This window comes from Filicampus tigris, chromosome 13 (genome assembly GCF_054856515.1).
Source record: "Filicampus tigris isolate MCC_2025a chromosome 13, RoL_Ftig_1.0, whole genome shotgun sequence".
NCBI lineage: Eukaryota > Metazoa > Chordata > Actinopteri > Syngnathiformes > Syngnathidae > Filicampus > Filicampus tigris.
In genome coordinates, this window is record NC_141229.1 from 9,304,633 (window position 1) to 9,324,790 (window position 20,158).

At 41.4% G+C, this 20,158-nt stretch overlaps 1 protein-coding gene and 1 long non-coding RNA gene across 5 annotated transcripts in view; one reads left to right on the forward strand and one right to left on the reverse strand.

The window, feature by feature from the left end:
* LOC147137484 (uncharacterized) lies at positions 1–3,411 on the reverse strand. Its single transcript, XR_015089274.1, has 3 exons — positions 3,212–3,411; positions 1,118–1,352; positions 1–580 (listed from the first exon to the last, which is right to left on the reverse strand). It is a non-coding gene; the product is annotated as an uncharacterized LOC147137484 (long non-coding RNA).
* The window catches only part of btbd7 (BTB (POZ) domain containing 7), a 26,246-nt gene continuing 8,513 nt past the window's right edge, over positions 2,426–20,158 (forward strand). Inside the window, exons 1-5 of one of the 4 annotated variants that reach the window (XM_086049213.1) lie at positions 2,426–2,661; positions 3,515–3,601; positions 11,164–11,402; positions 13,735–14,871; positions 19,749–19,957. In XM_086049213.1, the coding sequence (XP_085905339.1) occupies positions 11,321–11,402; positions 13,735–14,871; positions 19,749–19,957 (1,428 nt within the window). In that variant the 5' untranslated portion in view covers positions 2,426–2,661; positions 3,515–3,601; positions 11,164–11,320. Of the gene's footprint in view, positions 2,662–2,971; positions 3,060–3,177; positions 3,602–11,163; positions 11,403–13,734; positions 14,872–19,748; positions 19,958–20,158 lie in introns of those variants that run through there. The other 3 variants (XM_086049214.1, XM_086049215.1, XM_086049211.1) reach the window with 3 other exon arrangements.

Below are 20,158 nucleotides of genomic sequence, written 5' to 3' on the forward strand. Positions count from 1 at the left end.
TAAAATACAACATGTTTATTATTGTGATTATAGTTTACAGTGGTGTACAACTGCCAACTGTTAAAAAAAACAAAAACATTTCGGTCAGTGGCTCAACTTAATCAAGGTTGCTTTTCACTTTATGAAGGCAAGAGTGAAGGCAGCTAGTTGCTGCAGTGAAGGCTTGCCACAGTGTCACCAGGGAGGAAAGTTCAAATTTGGTGATGTCCAAGGTCTTCACATTCCAGTCAGTCAATCTGAACCATTAAAAAGTGTGTTTGTATTCAAATCATGTTACCTCGTCCAAATACTGAGGTCCTGGTGCAAATAATCTGTATGATATAATTGGACATAACTGAAACCTCTTAAATCAAAGCTTCTAACGCATATTATTAGTTTTGTTTTGTAATTATTATTTGCTTAAGGGCGAAATCATAAAAACTCTGTCAATGTCCAAATACTTCTGGGTCTAACTGCAAGAGGCTTCACAGTCGTCATGTTGTTCAGATGCTCCCTGCCGGTAGAGTGGGATATGGTGCAAGATCCATCCAGCTGGGGCCAGCAGAGTCACAGCAAACACACACATGGCGAACACAGATTGCTGTAAAGAAGTCAATATAAAAAGGCATTCATTACATTTTCACATGTAGGAAACTAGTGCCCATGTCATAACGTTACGTCCTGAAGTATGCCAATAACCGCCTGATCATAGCTTTAACAGGCCAGACAAGTGCACGTCAATCTCACCAATTCCTCAAGTTACATTCCCACATTCACGTTTGAATCTTCATACTTTTGTTCATGCCGTTTCACTCCTGTATTTTGCTAACGTATACCAGGCATGCGCATGTCCCTGAGGACAGATCAACGCGTTTGTTGTGGCGTAAACAAGCGGCCGCTCTGTTTCACTTCCATCAGGATCTCTTAGCCTTCACCTGACTTATGGATAAGAAATGAATAAAACATCTCCCCTGCTCTGCTCCTGAGCTGTCAAGCACACTTCCCCTGACATCCTCTCACCACAGACCACAAAGTGCTCTTATCGCACACTGACTTTGTTTGGCTGACAACTTTAACATTGTTTACCTCCTGGTTTAAAAAGTAATATTCACTTAAACAACAATAGTGTCAGTCCTACCACTGGCCCGATCTTGTCTTTAGGTGGCTTGTGCTGGATGATGCACCTGTGATCCTGCTGGAACCCCTTCATCACTTTGGAGCCCCTCAGTGAACATGCCTTAAGAGCGGAGAACATGTTTCTGCTCAGCTCAGGTCACTCTCCTCTAGTTGGGACAAAGTGTTGCTCTTGACATTCTTCCCCACTTCCCGTGAGATTACGAAGACACACTTTGATGCAATTCCCAGCCCGCATCCTGGGAGGAGTCAATTCCACAGCCTTGTGTAAATAAACATACTGGACAATTTCTCATCAAGACCAGATGAGGACGTAGGATAACATATGATAAGAATAAATAAATAGAATAAGGTCAGAAATGGTCATGTTAGATTACACCAAAAACTTCTGCGGAAACAGAAAAAAGCATTGATATCGGGATAAATGTTTTTTGCCTTGTTTTAGTGATTGTCTATTATGATAACAATTTTCAACAATTTTTGTGCCAGTTAACATTATGAGAAATGATCTGAATCATCTTTGTTGGCCAAGGAGTACGTTAAAATGAACAAGGAATTTGTCTCCAGTAGTTGGGCCTAGTACTACAAACAAAAAAAAATAACACTATAACAAAAAATATATACAGTATTCAAACACCAGTGATCAGAGTCATTAAGCAATAAGAATAACCAGTAATGTGCTAATACTTACTGATCAACAAGTAAATTGTCAAAATCAGTGTATTAGACCTTTCAAAAATGTAATATCAAAACCCCACGTGAAAATGATCATGGTGGGAAATATTTTCAATGTCTACGAATATTTTTACAGTATTTTTACAGTCTTGTGCTGCAAGAAGGGAGCAACTGAAGTTCCAGATGAAATTTTCACAGTTGTTTTATTGTGATTTCAAAACATTAAAAATATTTTATATGTATACAATTCTGGAATTCTGTCAAAATGGGACAAAGTTAATTGACCTTGGAGTCAATATGACGCTTTTGCCTACACTGTACTGTATTGTGTCCTGTGTTGCCCTCAACAGGACATCAGGAGAACTACAGCCCATTGAAATAAATGACGTGACTACATGTCGTCTACTAAAATAATAACCTTTGTAATGTATGTATACGCAGGGTGTAAGAAAAGGTCTAGTTCTGGTGTCAAAAAAGATATATTTCAAACTCAAACTTAAAGTTTTGCCCTTCAATATGAGCCATATGATAAACCGTTTACAAAGAGATCCTGCGACGTTAGTGTACGAGAAGAGACGAGAGTTGTGGCAGGACAACGCATGCCTGCTTCACCATGACAACGCACGAGCTCACAATGCCCTGAGCATCAAACAGTTCCTGGTAGAGAAGAACATCGCCGGGCTGAAGCAGGCTCCCTTCGCACCAACCTGGATCTGAATGGGGTTTTCCCCCTCTTTCCCATGCTAACGGCATTAAGGAAAACCCATTTTGAAGACCTATATGACGTAAAAATGGCCATGATGATGGAGCTGCGGAGGACCACGGGAGAATCATTCAAGGAGTGCATGATGGCATGGCAAGAAGACTTGTAAAGTATGTTTACACTCCAATGTGGATTACTTCAAATGAGATAACTTGTAGTTTGTAGTGTTGCTTTAATTCAAATGTTAAAGCTTCCACTTGTTTTGATGATAGAATGCATGGTGATCTCTCAGTATCACTCATTTCCATCTAATCACAAAGCAAAGTTATTTATACTGTATTTTGAACTATACAGTATGTAGGCAATAACAGCAATGTCCATAAAAAGTTATTTGCATTGTTACGAAATCAGTCGCGAGAGGGCGCTCGTTACTGTATTTTTGCACAATTTGCGAGAGTACAGATGACGGGCCTACAGGCCAGTCACTAGTCGACGTTGGTGGGTCTGTCAAGTGAGCCCAAATGTAGGAAGAGAGGGGATTCACAAAACAAGAGTAAACAACGTAGACGTAAGATTCCCTTCAAACATTTTGCTATTATTCGTTGTAATTCACTCTCGGGAAAGACTTATGTATTTCATGTTCGAAGCGATTTTTATCACAAGCCTATCTTTTTCTTCAGTTTAAAAAGATGCATACATCTGATTTAATTTGAAACTCACAACCGGAATCCTTATGTGACGTTGTGGACCACATTGAAAATGGGCAGCACTGGGCCATAACAACCACCCAAGAAGGCGTTGAGCTACTACGAAGGAAATACGGTGCCAAAACTGAGAACAAAACCATCCAAGATTAATGATTAGTCGCAGCTATTATCGGCGCTTCAACTGAAAGTCGCTCAAAGTGGAACCAGACTGCTCATTGGCGACCAAATGCGGACGCTGACGTCGAGTCGTGCGTAACGAGCGGAGTTGGAAAAAGAAGGTGTTGAGCTGCAGTTTTTTTTTCTCTCCCTCTGCCAGGGACAACTTAGGTCGGAGTGCTGCATTTTTGGTAAGAGGGGAGACGAAGATAAAGACATCAGTCATCAACGGCTACCACCCACTCTGGTAACATATATATATTTATCTTGTTACGGTTACATGGCACCGCGCTTGCTTTATCAAATGCTATTTGCGAGGAGCGAAGTCGATATACCTTTAGCCTCCTGCTCGAGTCGAGATATGCTACTAATAACACAGTGTCTCGTTAGCGGCGTTTCCGAACAATTCTTACGAATTCGAGCCAGCTGCCGACTTGAGACGCTTAGCTTTAAAGCACTTTTAGACGAAGATTCCATCGAGAAGCCATAGCACAGCCCCCCACCCCTTCATCCCCCCCCCCTCCTTACCCTCACAGTAGCCCACCAAGCGATACTAGCTCAGCTCTGACGTTAAGCTAACAAAGCCACAGCGAATTATTGGATTCTGTATGCCCCGACTAACATTCATTATAATCCTTTTGTGGTCAATTTGTTTAACATTATCCTAGCACATTTGCACTTTGTGGATCAGGCTACGTGTTGCTCTGCCTTGCCAAAATTGAAGGCTGTGTTAACAATATAGTTTATGATCTGATTGCTGTAGATAACAGTTTATTGTTATACTACAGTGATGCTTTTTTGTGGGCTAGCTCATGTTCAATTCAATTTATTTTAGCGTCCACGTTTTCCCTTTAAGTAATGTGCCTTTGTTGTCCTGCTAATGACGAGATGTCAAACTTAAGGCTCAGGGGCTAGATCTGCCCATCTATGCTATCGTATGTGGCCGCCAAAGCTTGCCTCAATCTTCCTTGACTTCAGCTCAAAACTATACATTAACGTAATAATATCCAAATGCAGGATCAATAATGTCATATCATGTTGTTAGCGTTATGGTTCCCAGGCAGAAAATACTCAAGGAACTTAAGTGTGATAGCCTTTTGTTGTAGCCACACAAGGAAACTGGTTAAGAATATCCACAAAAGTTTCTTTTCATTTCTACTTTCTAAGTTCTGACCACACGGCACCAGCGTTTTGGTAGTCCAAGTGCTATCATTTTTTAATCCAGGCTCTAGAGTGACTAGATTTGACAACGCTGCCCTTGCATGTGTACAACATGTAACTGTCAACATCAAGCATATGAATGGTAGATCACTGTGTTGTTTGCCTTGTCAGTGATGTACACTTTCATTCCGAAGCAGAAATTGTACCTCGTTTTCAGTTCACGCAAATGTCTTCTTACTTGCGTGCTTAAAATTCCCCGCCATTATTATATGCTTTTTATTCTCTGGGTTTGGTGACCTCGTTTGGCAGCATTGCAACACCACTTCTGTACTACAGTGTTTCTCTATGTGGATATACACATTTCTTGAAACAAACTTGTGTTTATGGGTAATTCTTGAAAAAAATGAAAACAAAGTAGATCTGCTCAGTTTCTGTGCAGACCTGTCATTTTCCCCAAAAGAAAATCTGTTGTTTCATTCTAAATATGACATCTGTTCTTGTTTACACGAGAGAAAAGTTATTTAGCATTTTGTCCTTCTACTGTACTCATTGTGAACCGAACAGTGAATTTAAAACTAAGGTAGAACTGAACTGTTATTTTTGGTGTACTGTTCCATTTCCAGTTATTCATGGTATAACCAGGCCCCTGATGGCTACCATAACTACAATGTGGCCCATGATGAAAACAAATTTGACGCCCCCTTTTCTAACGTCATTGTGAATAATTATTTCCATGTTTGTGTCAACTTCTGCTAGATGTGTGACTGTTGCTGTCATCTGTGAAAATCTGTGGTGTGGATTCCAGAGTGCACACTCTGGATAATCCTGTGCCTATACTCAACATTCACCGTGTGCAGTAGGATAAATCTGTGTGAATGTTTGGGGGAAGGGGGGAAAGGTGCTTTTAAATGACATGTCAACATGGAGGTTCTCCTTCCGGCCAGGTTATGCTTTTGAGTCAGCAGTTTAGGGTCCTATAATGACATGTCATTATTGGAATGACATGCTGAGAAGTCCATGACTGGCATAAAAGCCTGTGTTTGATTGCAAGTACTTGTCCCGGAGCTTTTGAAAGAGTCAGACTTTGGCCCAACTGATAATTTTTTATTGTGCAATGAGGAATAAAGAAGATACATTGACTGTTTGCTTAAAAGAACCATACATTGTTTTTTGGAGCTGTCATTCATTCCCTGGACATTGGCTGGAAGACTGTGTTTGATAGGTCATTGGAGTAAGCCTTTTCCGATCGTTCAAGACTGGATGGTACACTGGGTAACACTGCAAGGTTCAACTGATAGCATTCAGATTGTTTGCTCTCAAGTGGCACAATTCACCAATAGAAATAGCCGCATGGAATTGGATATATCCTTAGATGGGAATCGGGCCTCTTCCAGATGTGGATACAGTTCACGTACATATCATATATCTGCAAATGTGAGTACAGTGTAAGTGGACAGATCAGAAATACCCTCTCAATGCCAACCTGACATCAACAAGTTATCCTCTTGCTCTGCTGTGTCACGGTGCAGCATTCACAGCACCGCTGTAGTGCAGATCATTGTTTTATGGGTTTTTATATTATACAGGCCAAGTCCAAATTTAGAGTTGCGTACCTTCAGTGTTAGTATCGTTTTGTGCAGCCCAAGGTTCTTGGCTAACGAAAACGAACAAAAACTAAAATTGAAAAACATTCTCGTTAATGAAATAAAATAGAGTGCTTGACCAAAAATCAAAATCCTAACTACATTATAGGTTTATGAAACTAAAACTAACAATAGTAATAGCATAAAATGTACATAGTTGTCATATTTGTCAATTAATTTCATACATGAGCTTTCGGGTTTTGTTTTATATTTGGTTATTGCTCTATGGCCGCACAGAAGAAGGTCAAACAGATGTTTGTGAGTCATACTTTGCTTTATCAATACTTATTGTGACATTTTGTTTTCTTGCAATTTATAAGTACTGCCTTTTAAAAAAACTAATACTAGAAATAATAAAAACTAAATTAAAACAAAGCATTTTCCAAAAATATAAAGGCGCCCGTTGCCAGCATTTAGCGGCAGCGCTAGCTACTAGCAGTGCTCAAGTGCCCCATATAGGCTAGAACAGAGTCTGAAATGGACTGCTTGCATATGAGTGCTAACATTGGAGATTTTGCATGTAGACTGGTATAATCCGATACTGTTTATACCAGACGATCGATATCCCATGTTATTTTCAGATCGGGACACCCCTACTATTTAATCGCCTATGCTTTCGTTGCAGTTTAGATTGTCATGGATGTTTTTTTTGTTTTGTTTTTTTAAATTGACTGTGGGTGTGTTGTGTATAGGTGTCCGTGTATACGGCATCAATCACCACATTAAGCTGCCGTCAGGCTGCGATGACTGTCTGTTGAATGTGCGCTTGCATTGGCCCACATTAAATTATTTCAAATCAGATTTTTATCCAGTTTTGGAAGAGACCTGATTTTGATCTGAGGATCTGCCATTTTGTGGGTTTATTTTCTCCTTACGCCACCCTGACTCATTTCAATTGAACCAAAAAATGGTGTCGCTTGAACTGTGTGTAAATCTACTCTTGAAGTGAGAACATCAGGTTACCTTTATGAATGACACACAAAGGACAAACACAAAAATACACTGTACAAAATACTCGGGATGACAGAATATCATTTCCCATCTGCAGTCTGAATGGAACTCAGCTGACAAAATCCACATGTGTAGTGGTGCTTGACCCAGTGTAATCCACAGACTGCCCACCATGAGTCATCGCTCTGGACACATTGTATTTGCTTCTCCCTCATGTCTGTGTGTGTGTTTATTCTAGCCGCTGCTAATTCCTCACGTTTCCTGTAGCTCTTATGACAACGGAGTCTGCCATCAGTTAGATGGCCCAATTCGCTGGTATACTGACTGACCTAATTGGCAAATGTGGCCCTGAGATGCGTAATTTGTTCTGCTTGAATTAAATGTCTCCTAGGCCTTTCATTTCAAGTGTCACTTCATTAGGGCATTTGACTCAAAATTTCTTGATCAAATATGGGAATAATGAACAATTGTTCATTATTATTTTTAATGAGATGGCAAAATCTCTTGGGATGTTTTGAACTCCTTTTCCCATGCCAGTGTCTGTTGAGTAGAATAATACAGCTTAACCCATTAAAGCCTAAAGCGCCTGGCTCAACAGCTCCCCAAAACCTAAGGTCGTGTTTGGAATTACCCTTGAAAACCTAAAGTTTTCCCAGAAATTCAACACCTACAAAATAATTCATATCTCAGCCCCTATAGCAAATAGAAACAGCATTCCAAAAGAATTTGAGACCTTAGGCATGTGGCTTTCACACAGGCCCGAGTTTATTAATCTTTACTGTTTCAATCGAAGATGTAAAAATACAGTGTTAGTGCAAGAGAAGCATTATTTTGAATTTAAAAAATCGAGCGGGAATTACCATCATCTATTCTTTTACAAAGACATCGATATCGTCATTGTCTACAAACATATCTTAACCATATATCACGTGCGACTGGTTCGAAGTCCACAAGCGCGTCGTCTGTATCACTGCCGTTGGTGTACTGTGACCACTTAAGAAGTCAAATGGACTCAGAGATCTAAAACTTTTTCTATATGCACAAAAGGATGTTTCCCTGAAATATTGTTCACAAATCTGTGTAAATCTGTTAGTGAGCATTTCTCCTTTTGTCAAGATAATCCATCCCACCTCACAGGTGTGGCATACCAAGATGCTAATTAGACAGCATGATTATTTCACAATAATAATAATAATAATAATAATGGATTATCTCGACAAATGAGAAATGCTCACGTAATATATTTGCGAAAAATGTTTTGGAGAAATTACCTTTTGTTTATGTAAAAAAAAAAAAAGATCTTTGAGTCCAGCCCACGGAAAATGTGAGCGAAAACAAAAGTTGTAACGTTGGAAGCCAGAAGCTATTGGCCGGGGGCAGATTATAAAAACGTTAGCAATGCATTCAGCTATATTCTTCGCTCACGATGAACTCCCACGTGAAGTAAACCCCCGCGTTCTTGACACGGTATTGTGAAATACTTCAACCCTCACTCTTGTACTTGTCAGAAGGTTAAGGCAGCAAAGGTGTGCTCACTGTTTATCCGCATTTGTCACTTCCCGTTGTTGCTCCGAGCACTGATTTGCTAGCTAACAGCCGATCAGAGTGACCAACTGTCACGACTGGCCACGACGATTCAACAGGCGCTTCCTGACGGATTACGCCTCTACGACGGTGGTCACTACACCAATCAGACGCCACGACGCTTCATGACCTCTGACGTCGGATTGGTGTATCTAGGCCTTAAAAGTTCAGGGTCATTCAACTTTAGAGGTTCCACTGTGGTTATTTAATTTAATTCAACTGTGGTTAAAGGAATGGCCTACATTGAGTCTGATTTTAAATCCTAACTACTGCTGAATTTGGGGGATTGTAAATAAAGGAAGAAGACCCGGAAACATACCTCTTGCTCTAGTAGGGGAAATCCAGATAAATTATTAATAAAGTGACTTGACTCCATTTAAATAATACATCAGTGTCATTGTAGCGTGTATTTTTGCACGGAATTGTTCAGTCGGAGAGTGGCTAATTTTTATTGAAAGGATTCAGACAAGTGCAGCGAGGTGAGTGCCTAGAAAGGTTGCATATGTCCATGTGTGTATAAAGAGATGTGTGGAGGGGGGCAGGGAGTGTCTGCTGTCACCTCTCATTAGGGACGTGTAGTCCAGCACTGCCTAGCCCCAACCCTCCACTCCTCTATGGCACTGCCCTTGTCTCGCTCTGAGTCAGGGCTCAGCACAGCAACAATACTGTTTGTCTTGAATGCAGCAAAAGTGTCTTAATTCTCAGCTTAATAGAACATGTCAGGGGGCAGCTTTTTGTTTAATGGTGTGAGCCAGCTCCAGTGAAGAACAGTAGCTGTGCTCGACAGTGCTTTAACATTTCTTCTGCACTGCAGTGCAAATTAAATTTGCTTCACTCGTTCGTGTGAGTTAAAGCTGGCAGTTATGTGGAATATATTTCAGTTGTTGGTTGCTTTGTTTTATCCTCTGTTGAGAGCCTCCACCGCTTTTTCTAAACAATAATACGTATATCTCACGGGCTTCCTCTCATCTCCATATTCAAATTGAGTTTCTAATTTTGTCCAAATGAATTCCCTGTGAAGATATTTAAAGCAGCCTAATGAAATAAAGATCAACCGATGTGTTTGTCAGAGACTTCCACTGTTACTGCATGTCAAATAGTATGACAAAAAAAAAAAAAGAGAGAGAGAAAGCAGTGAGCTCCTTTCCCAGTTGAACGCTCTGGATGTGTTGGGTGGCTCGTTGCTCCACAGGGGTTGACACAGTGATCAATTGCTATGGCAGCATGAGATAAAACACATCCTCTATCGTCCGGTTCTCTATGTAGTCTCATCTCATTGAGGAATACTTAATTGCTTTTTCTGTTGACACTAATTATGTTTGTAATGAAGTATACTTGGGCAACGTCACAGATGATGCAAATGCCATTAAAGTTGAAGCAGCAGTCCCTGGAGATGGAAAGCTACTGGCAATTGGGCCAAGCAGTAAAAATACCATGTAGCAGATGACGATGTTGCAGCCATGTAGAGGTGCGTGATATGGACAAAAACGTAAAAAAAATCTTGAAACAGGTCATTTTATACTCAGATATTAGCCGGGTTTACATGGAGACTCTTGTCATTCTGTTGGCAATCATTCCGAATGAAGATTTCTGGTCACCCGTTTACATGTGACGTGATATTTTCCGATCAGCCGTTACATGCTCCGCCCTGTTCATTAGATTATCCCTGTTACAGTCGTGTGACACACGGAGATCAATGTAATCGATGTATCGATTCCAAATAGGACATTGTGTTACAACGTTACATCAAACCCACACCGTAACGTGCATATGCTAACTGGAGATAGCTTCTAGACACGACTGTGCCTATGTCAGAAATGAAATCAGACATAAGACACAACTTGCTTCCTTTATTTTTAAATGATCGGGCATCCCCATCGTGCTGCCATGAAAGTATTGAGTATATTTGGTGGAATGCGCCGTAACCTGCGGACTCTGTTGCCAATACGAATTGGCCCTTTCACTGCTTTACCCACAATGCTTCTGTTTACATGACAAATGACCCGGATTACCACTACTGCGCAGCTGCGTTGCAGACAGGAAAACAGCCAGCGCCAGACGCGTGAGAACAAGGCGCCATATAAATAAATATATAAATAGACAACGCGTCGAATATTAAAACTAACTGTTGACGATTTTGATCGTCTGCGTCGTCATGATTAGTCGACTTGGCAGCCCTAATTGCAACATTGATGCCAATCACACCTTTTTAAAGATCTTTTCATCACTAATTTTAGCATATAAATGGCCCAATGCTGCTGAAAGGGTGTGAAAGATAATATGAAATGTCATTACATAAACATTGATGACTGTATCCTTTTCTTACCTTTTCAAACTGTCAGCTCATTTTTCGTTATCCCTGCATGGGTGTTTACTCAGCTACTTTTTAAACTCAGTCATCTTATTGCATACAAGCCTCTCCCTCACTTCTGCCTCCTCCTCTCCTCTCCTCTCATCTGTCTTCTTCCAGACGTTTCAGACATGGCAGGCGGGGCCCGGGGCTCTGGGAAGTCTTCAGAGGATCCGTGGCGGACACGCGACTGAGGAAGGGAAGGGAGCGCCATCGCCTGAGCAGAATGACTCAGCAAGAGGGGGGACCCCCACGTAGCAAGTGAAGAGACGTGAGGATGGGTGCCAATGGATCCAGCTATCCACACTCATGCTCCCCGCGCATACGAGCCAGCGCACAGACCCAGCAGACCTTTATTGGTAAATATAATGCACTATGATTCAATATACAGTGGGACATTATTGGTCTAACATAACTGGTTCTGAGTTGTTGGTTGGCTTCGTATTTCAAAACTATTCTTCCCTTAGGAAACAGATATGGTCAGGTTTTTAAAACTGTAAAACTTGTAGGGTGTTTGAGTTTGCTTTTATGTTTTCAGTGTTAAAACAAAAAAGTTGATGCCTTTCAGTCAATATTTGAATAAATATTTGATCATGCCACATTGTTATCCCCATCTCTTTTGAATAATTCAGGTTTGCTACTAACCCATGTAGCAAGTATGATCGCGCATGTAACCCGAGCCCCTGAAGAGTCTAAGACCGAACGTCTTAGCAACGAACCCTCACAAAAAAACATTGGCTACATGCACACACATTTGCAAACCTTTGCCAATGATTGAGATACAAGTCCATGCCACAGAGACTGTAAGCTGTTATACAAGCTAGAGGTAGTCTTAACGAAGCACTAGTGGTGTAGTGGGTTTGTTTGTATTTCATTATTCCATATTTTTCCCCTCCGCAGAATTCAACGATTCCGTCGTTTTTTTCCTCTACTTGATCTAAAAAATAAAAAAATGTAACTGATGCCAACAATTTTCTTTCTTTTTCTTTTCCTTTCTTTTTCTCCTTAAAGCCAAATGGGTGGCATTTTGTATTCAAAAGATTGTGGAACAGCTGTAATTCACCTTTTCTATCCCAAATTAAACATTTAAAGGATCATCCTCCAGTAGCAGAAATTCCATTATTTTTGTTACAATATAACATTTTTAGCATTCTCATTCTGATTTCTTTACTGAACCACATTTCCACTGCGGTATGGTATCTCCAATATGATGCTTGGCACACAGGCGGTTGAGAATCATAACATCCCAAGATTATGGCAAAATGGAATGTCCAGAGCAACAAACACTAAGTGCAATATGTTTTTCTTTCTTATACTTCTTTTTAGTTAGATTTACTGGAATCTTACATTATGATGTCACCATATTTTTCCGCTGCTTATACACACTGTAGTTGAAACACCAGCCACATCAGTGTTTGTCATTCCCAGCAGCGTGAACTCTTGCCTTTGAAGTCTTGCTGTTTTCTACATTTGGGCCATCACACAATCATGTTTGCTATTTAGGGGGACTTTTTGATGTGTGTCTTATGTTGCATTTGAGCTCCCTGCGAAGTATTTGAGGAACCTATTATCAAAGGAAGATATGTAATTGTGCAATTCTAAAATCCCCTTTTGCCCAAGGCCTGCATTTCTTGGCCGGGCCGATCCTGCTGAGATTCACATAGGGAAACCCTGTTTAGTACTCTCGAGTTGCTCACTTAAACTTGTCTGTCTTACAGATAATTCAATGCATAGCAATTATTAATATTTGGGCCATACTGATTAATATTGAGAAAAGGATTGGAAGAGAGGATCTCCTTACAGAGCTTGCCCAAACATATGAGTCCCCTCTGATGCCAAGGATAACTGTCAATAGTTTGAATGGTGCAGCCTCAGTGCTCAAATGGGCAGATAATTCTAGTGCCATGATTGGTCGTTACCTAAACCCTGAGTAGTTGTGAATGATGTCATTTTTTTGTCGACAGAAGGGACAAAATGGCCGCCCCCCTGTGATGGCTAAAAATGAGTGGATGAACTCTTATTCCTTAAACGCAATATTTATCAGAATGCCTTGTTTCAACTAGTGGGCTTGCATAGAACATATTCTTGGAAAAAATATGTTTGGGTTGACTTCACCTTTTACATGCCATCTGGAGGAAGCACCCTTCAAATCTGTAACAACTGGAGCAGTTTAAAGAATGGGCCAGAATAGCTGCTGAGAGGTGCAGAAGTCTCATCGAAAGTTACAAAAATTATATTTATATTATATTGATAATGAAATTTAATTGCAGTTATTTCCTAAAAAAGGTTGTGCGGCATATTAAGTTAAGTGTACCATCATTTTTGTCATGGTCTGTTTCAAGCTCTTTTTTTTTTTTTTTGGTTTGTTTTTTTATAAATCTGTTGAACCACAATTCAACAGGAATGTCTCATTTTCATTCCTTTATTATTGGTTTATTTATGACTTTTGTCAGATTCAAGTTACTTCTGTGACCACATTCTTGTTTTTATTTCATTAACATTGAATGCCATCTATTCTTGCTTTGGTAGCTGCGTCCGGGAGATGCGCGACAGCCTTTCTAACTTGAGAAGAAAAACAAAAATGCCATTTGATGTGTTATCTTTGACCCAACAATGCAACTCGGTTTCACTGTTTTGTATCACTGAGCAGAAGATGAAGCTTAAGTACCTTTTCTTGTGTGTTCCTTCTAGGGACCTCATCCTTCTCACAGCAGGGATACGCCTGGGAGTCTAAGCTTTACAGCCTGGAGCATGGCCATGAGCGGCCCGCCGACAGGAAGAAGAAAAGCCTCGGCCTGGCCACACTTAAACGGCGGTTCATCAAACGAAGAAAATCCAGTCGCTCGGCGGATCATGCCCGGCAGATGCGTGAGCTGCTGTCCGGGTGGGACGTCCGGGACACGAATGCCCTGGTGGAGGAGTACGAGGGTACGGCGGCCCTAAAGGAGCTGAGCTTCCAGGCCAGCCTTGCACGTGCTGAGGCCCCTAGCTTGCCTCGGGATCTGGCTGCCCTTTATCAGCACAAGTACTGCACTGACGTGGACCTCATCTTCCAAGGGACCTGTTTCCCAGCGCATCGAGCTATCCTGGCTGCTCGCTGCCCCTTCTTCAAGACTCTGCTGTCCTCATCCCCCGGCTACGGAGCGGAGGTCCACATGGACATCGAGACGGCGGGCATCGACGTGCCCATGTTCTCGGCGCTACTGCACTACTTGTACACGGGAGAGTTTGGGGTGAGCAGCGCAGAGGATTCCAGGTTGCAGAATGTGGACGTGCTGGTGCAGCTCAGTGAGGAATTTGGTACACCCAACTCCCTAGAAGCAGATATGAAAGGCTTGTTTGACTACATGTGCTACTATGATGCCCTGTTGAGTTTCTCTTCGGACTTCGAAATGGTCGAGAGTTTCAACGAGCGAGGTGCTGGAGCTCCAGCTGCTCTCTCAGGAGGCGGTGGAGGACCGGGCACCCCAGATGAGGACCTCCGAGCTCATAAGGCCATCCTCTCCGCGCGCTCCCCTTTCTTTAGAAACCTTTTGCAGAGGCGCATTCGTACAGGAGAGGAGATGACAGAGCGCACGCTGCAGACTCCGACCCGTATTGTGCTGGATGAGTCCATCATCCCGCGCAAATACGTGCAGGTGATTCTCCACTGCATGTACACAGACGTGGTGGAGCTGGGACTGGTTCTGCGCGGTAGCCCCTCGGCGGGCAGCCTCGGGGAAGTACAAGCCTTGGTTTCCGGGGGTCGGGGGGCCAGCACACGCACAGAAGAGGCCATGGAGCTCTACCATATCGCTTTATTCTTGGAGTTCGGTATGCTGGCACAGGGTAAGTCATTGTGATCACATTAACAGCACACATGCGCACAAAGTCATAATGCATGATTAGCTCAATGTCATTAACCACTCATGAGTTTCAATATATTTCATCTTAAGCCTGTTTTGTTGAAAACTAGCTCTGTGGCCTAACTTTTGTTGGTGTCTCAAACATGCATGCGGTGAGGAGTTCTTCTATTCCATTTAATGTTCCGCCCTTCAAGGGAGATTAATCACATGTTAAAATATTCCAAGTATGACTTCTGCCGCCCAGACTGCTGTACAGCTTGCCGTCTCAGGTCAGAGGTGTTGAAGTTGCAGCAGCTTGGAACAGAATGGAAATAGAGGCTGGAAGAATTGCTTCGCTGCTTCGTCGCCATTAATGTGGTGTTTTGTGGTCGTACCGTATCATAATATACTCGATTAAATTATTTTATTTAGATTAAGGTCTACTGTATAACATAAAAATGGGGCCCTGCCCTGTCAAATGTGATGTCTTCCACCTCAGCTCCTTCACTTTGAGAAGTCATTTTACCTGATTCTCACATCACCTATCCAATGTACTGTATTTATTGCCTTATTTCAACTCATACCTTTGGTGCAAATTAGTTTTGCAATAGTACTACGGCAGTTGCACATCTCCCACTTGACAGAGCTTTTTTTATCTTGGGACTGGCAGCTAAATGCGTCATTTTAAGTAGAAGCTGTGAAGACAATGTCACTTCTTACATAATGGGCTCTAATTTATGCCTGTGACAAATATTTTAACAGCACAGAGTTTGCTCTGATACATGGTCTGAAAAATCACAAGTCTGTCGACTATTGGCGCGCAGTGGTCTGATGTAAACAAACACAGTCAGCTGATCACACACCATCTCGCACCCTGGAGATGTGCTGTCGCTGTCACTCAGCTTTGCCAGTGAGCAAGCAAATGGTGCCATCCAACACAGCTCTCTCAATTCAGTGGGTATTTTTATCTCCCCCCCTCTCCCACTGAGCTGTGCACCACTAATCAGTTCCCATGAAACCTCAGTGAGGACTGAGGAATGTGGCGAGATAGTTGAGGTTCACCCAATGTCATCCTGTCCAAGTCGCCATCCTTGTCTGCTTTGCAGCTTCCTGTTATTCCCATTTTGAAATCCATTTTACACGTCTTTCACAACAGCCCTGAATGCTGTAAGGTGTCATTTTAAAGTCTTGGTGCCGTTTGTGGATTTACTATTAAGTGAATGGTGGCAGCTGACATGGCAAGAGTGCGATTCAGATTTTCTCCATTGCGCTCCATCTTTCTCCACAGCTGCTGTCTATAGAGTCAGTGTCAGAATTATTGCATTGCTGAGTGGCAGTTTGGAATGGACTGCATCCACTGTGCCATGACTTTTTATACAGATATCAAGAGCAATCAGAAGTCGGATTGACTTATAATTTACACTCAGGTTCAGCTCAATGTGCTCTACAAATTACACACTGCAGTCGTCCTGATGGATACTGAAAACTGTTATTTTTCTTAGAGGACTGACATTCACGAGTCTGTAACGTTTAAAAAAGAAAAAAAAAAATATGGCCACCATCAGTTAAAATCTCTGTGGGCCTCTTATGATTCTGTTTTTTTGCTTAGGTACTTTCCTTTTTGAGCAAAATGACCTGGAAGTACTTGGAGGAAAGGTTGTTTCAATTCTAAAAATGCTTAGGAAAAGTGCCTCGATGCAACCTTCGAACCACCTTCAGCATAGGTTACCCTAATCCTTTACGGCAGCAATATTTAAAGCAACAGGCCACTGATGAAGTTTACCGACTCTATGCAAAGACGCGCGAGAGTGCAGAAGTGAAAGAAAAGAAAACACTTATGGAATCGGTGCTCCATATGTCTCTTCGACCACAACTGCTATATGTATCTGTACCAGATATGTACATTTCAGATCGATTATAAATATTTCATACTTTTTTATTAATATACTTTTAACATTAGGCTGCTGTTCCTCTTGAGTTAAATGCGTTGCGTGGCGCAAAGCAATTAACTGTGACTTTAGGTTGTCGTAAAATAGTGACGTCCAGCCCAATTTCTTGCACTTCCTTGCGTTGCTCACCTAAGCATTGTTTGTAAAAAAAAATTCTTTGTATTGAAAGATAAAAAAAATCTCATTGTATCATTTTAAGGATGCAATGTTAGATTTATGTGTGATAAATAATGAGACCAGTGTTACTTGTGTACCACTGCTGTAAATGGTTAGAGCAGTTATGAAATGTGCCATATAAATAGAATTGTATTGTATTGTATTTTAAAGCAAATGTGTTAGCATAACCTACATAGGGTTTGCCAAAAATGAAAAACAAAACAAAAAAAAGTCAGATTTTGAAGGTTGAAACTTTCCTCAATATGCTGTGTGAAATGGCACTTGAGACCATTGAAGTATGTGTCATTAATGCCCAGAAGTGAGCTTTGCTACAATGCAGTAAATATGCGAGCAGCATCCATATTATCGTAGCTCCCTTTGGGGCTGTGTTCATGTCATATCACTTGAACAAATTCACTCTTGTAAATGCATGCAGTCAGATCTGCCAGCTGCGTTAATCAGTAAATTACATACAGCCTCTGCACATTAGGGGCTCTTTTTTTTTTTGTCAGATAAACACACATTACACCGCATACATGATTCATATTTATTCTGTAATGTTGGGACAGTTTGATGGAGTGCAGATGTGTGACTTTCAGTGAAATTGTGCTGAAGTAGCCGTTTTTTTTTTTTTTTTTTTTTTTTGCTCTGTCAGAAGATGTCATTCTGGCTCTAAAACAAGACTGAAGCAGTTGGAGGCTTTAGTGGACACCAGAACTCTTTCGGAGGCAGCAGAGAGGCTTTATTTCAGGAGGCAGATGAGGACAATATCCTCTCATCATCTGTCACGCTGTCATCGCCATCCCATGCTCCTCAATGGCATCTCGTTGCTGTCTGTGAGAGTTCGTGGCATGGAGGTGGTTGTGCAGTATCTGAGCGCCAGCATACGTCTTTATTTACCCTCCAGACATGTCTCCCTTTTATGATTTCTACCTCACCTAGCTATCAAGCAATATTAAAAGCCTGATTAATTTTTCAAGTGCCCTGCAGAGAGGGTTGGTGTGGTTTTGTTCTTGCCTTCCATTCGCCCTCGCTGGCCATCCAGGCTCTTGCTTGTGGTTGTAGCCCGGTACACTCAAAAGTGGCATCGCCGGAGTGATGCTCACACATGATTTACATCCGCGAGCTTGTTTACAAGCCATTGACTGCGGTTTGCATTTAAAGTGATTTTAGCGGTTGTGTGCTCCATTAACACGGGGCGCCGCAAAATAACAAGTAAGGTTTCATCAAATGGAATCGCTCAATTGTACAACAGTTGTGGGCTTACCAACTGCGGAGATTTCATATTGGCTATAACAGTGATTTTTTATTTTCAATTCATAATAACAGCGCTGTCTCTAGATAGGAGGCTGCTGTGAATTTTAATGGGCGAATGTGGAGCAAAGCTGCTGGCTGCAAGTGTTTACTTTTGTGCATGTGTGGCCAAGGATGCACAGAGCTAAAAGACTGAAGAAGACAGACGGCAGAGAAGATTGTCAAAGTCGGAGACACAGCTGGCGGGGAAACTAGAGCAGTCATTTAGTTTATAGCTGACTAAAAGGCAAAGCGCCAGTGCTTTTTGTTTCGCTTTTCCAAACTGTTCTGGGTTTTCCCCCCTTCCTTCTAAACAGCTGTTTCTGTAACTTGCTGATAAAACTAAAAGTGCCCAAAGTGCTACAGCTTATCCAATCTTTGTAAGAACTGCATTCCCTAACGTGCATTTGCATACTGTTTGATTTTTTTTTTTTTTTTTTTATTTAAAAATACATTTTAAAAGTGCGTCTATGGACATAAAAATACATTTTAAAAGTGCGTCTATGGACATAAGTATTGGACAGGAACTGAAAGGAAGAAAATACAATAGAACTTTCAGAGTCAAACATAATATTTTCTATAAAACTGGTAAACCTCCAATTTTTTTGCATTTCAAAATGACATATTTTGCCTCAAATAATTTGGTTGTAACCATTTGGGCAATGCCTTATATAATGTTTTGGCATTCTTAGTGGACAATTTAGTTTATTTTAATTGTTTTGGAATGCATGAAGAACTCAAGAGTTTGAGATAAAGTCCTTGCAAGCTTGGGGAGAACATTCAAACGCCACACGGAAAGGCCTGAGTCAAGTTTTGAACTGAAAAACGCTCAACTGTGACAACGTTACCAACCACTACCTCACTATGGTCTCCAACACTTGACTTTTGAAGCATATTTTCTTGCTTGATATTTGAGGTACCACTATGTGGAGTTGGAATTACTCAAAAATGGTGGATTCAGAGGTGTTTAACAATACTTTTGTCCATTGACCTTGTTTTTGAACATCAACGGTCTTATTGAACTACGTGTGCCATTTTAAGATGACCTGTGGAAATGTCATGAAATGCTCCTGTGGGTTTTCTTTTGTTTTTTTTTTTTCAATGCGTGTTTAAGCCATGCACACTTCTGTATACACCTTTTCAAAGTGCGTGTCACATTTACTCAGGTGCCCATGTTTATTCATCAAGGCAAAAAAAAAAACCATCAAGCTTTTAAGGCATTTCTGTGAGTCGACGTGTTGTTGAGTTAAACCACTGCCTGCTGTTCTGGTATGTGCTCTGATTTAAGAAACAGCAAGGAGGATGTGGAAGTTAGTTGAAAGAGACTCCGTGATTGCGTGAACAGGAGGGGGGAAAATACTGACGTGTGCCTTGTGAATGGCTTTCAACCGTTTCACCTGAAAATCTTCTTGAATGAAATCCTTAAAATGACGACGTGGAAATGTGTCTCACTGGCTTTCTTCCCACATTTGTCGCCCCACAGGCTGTGAGGACATTATTGTGGAAAGCTTGTCTCTCGACTCACTCGTGCCCATCCTCAAGTGGAGCTCGCAACCCTATGGCTCCAAGTGGGTACACAGGCAGGCCATGCACTTCCTCTGCGAGGAGTTCAGCCAAGTTGTCACCTCAGATGTTCTCTATGAGCTCGGCAAGGAGCACTTTCTCAGCGCAATCCAGTCAGACTACCTACAGGTGAGCAAACTGTTTGTCTTCTTTTACAGCCGACTCAAACGTTGGCCGATGCGTTCATAGTTCTAGAAGTATTTGGTCAATGGCAGAGGTTTTATGATTTTGATTTAGTACGCCAGCGCATTGGATTTTGAAAGAGAGAATTGAAGTGTATAGTTTTATCTAAGTTTTTTTTTTTTTTCATTTAACCCATTAAGGCCTAAA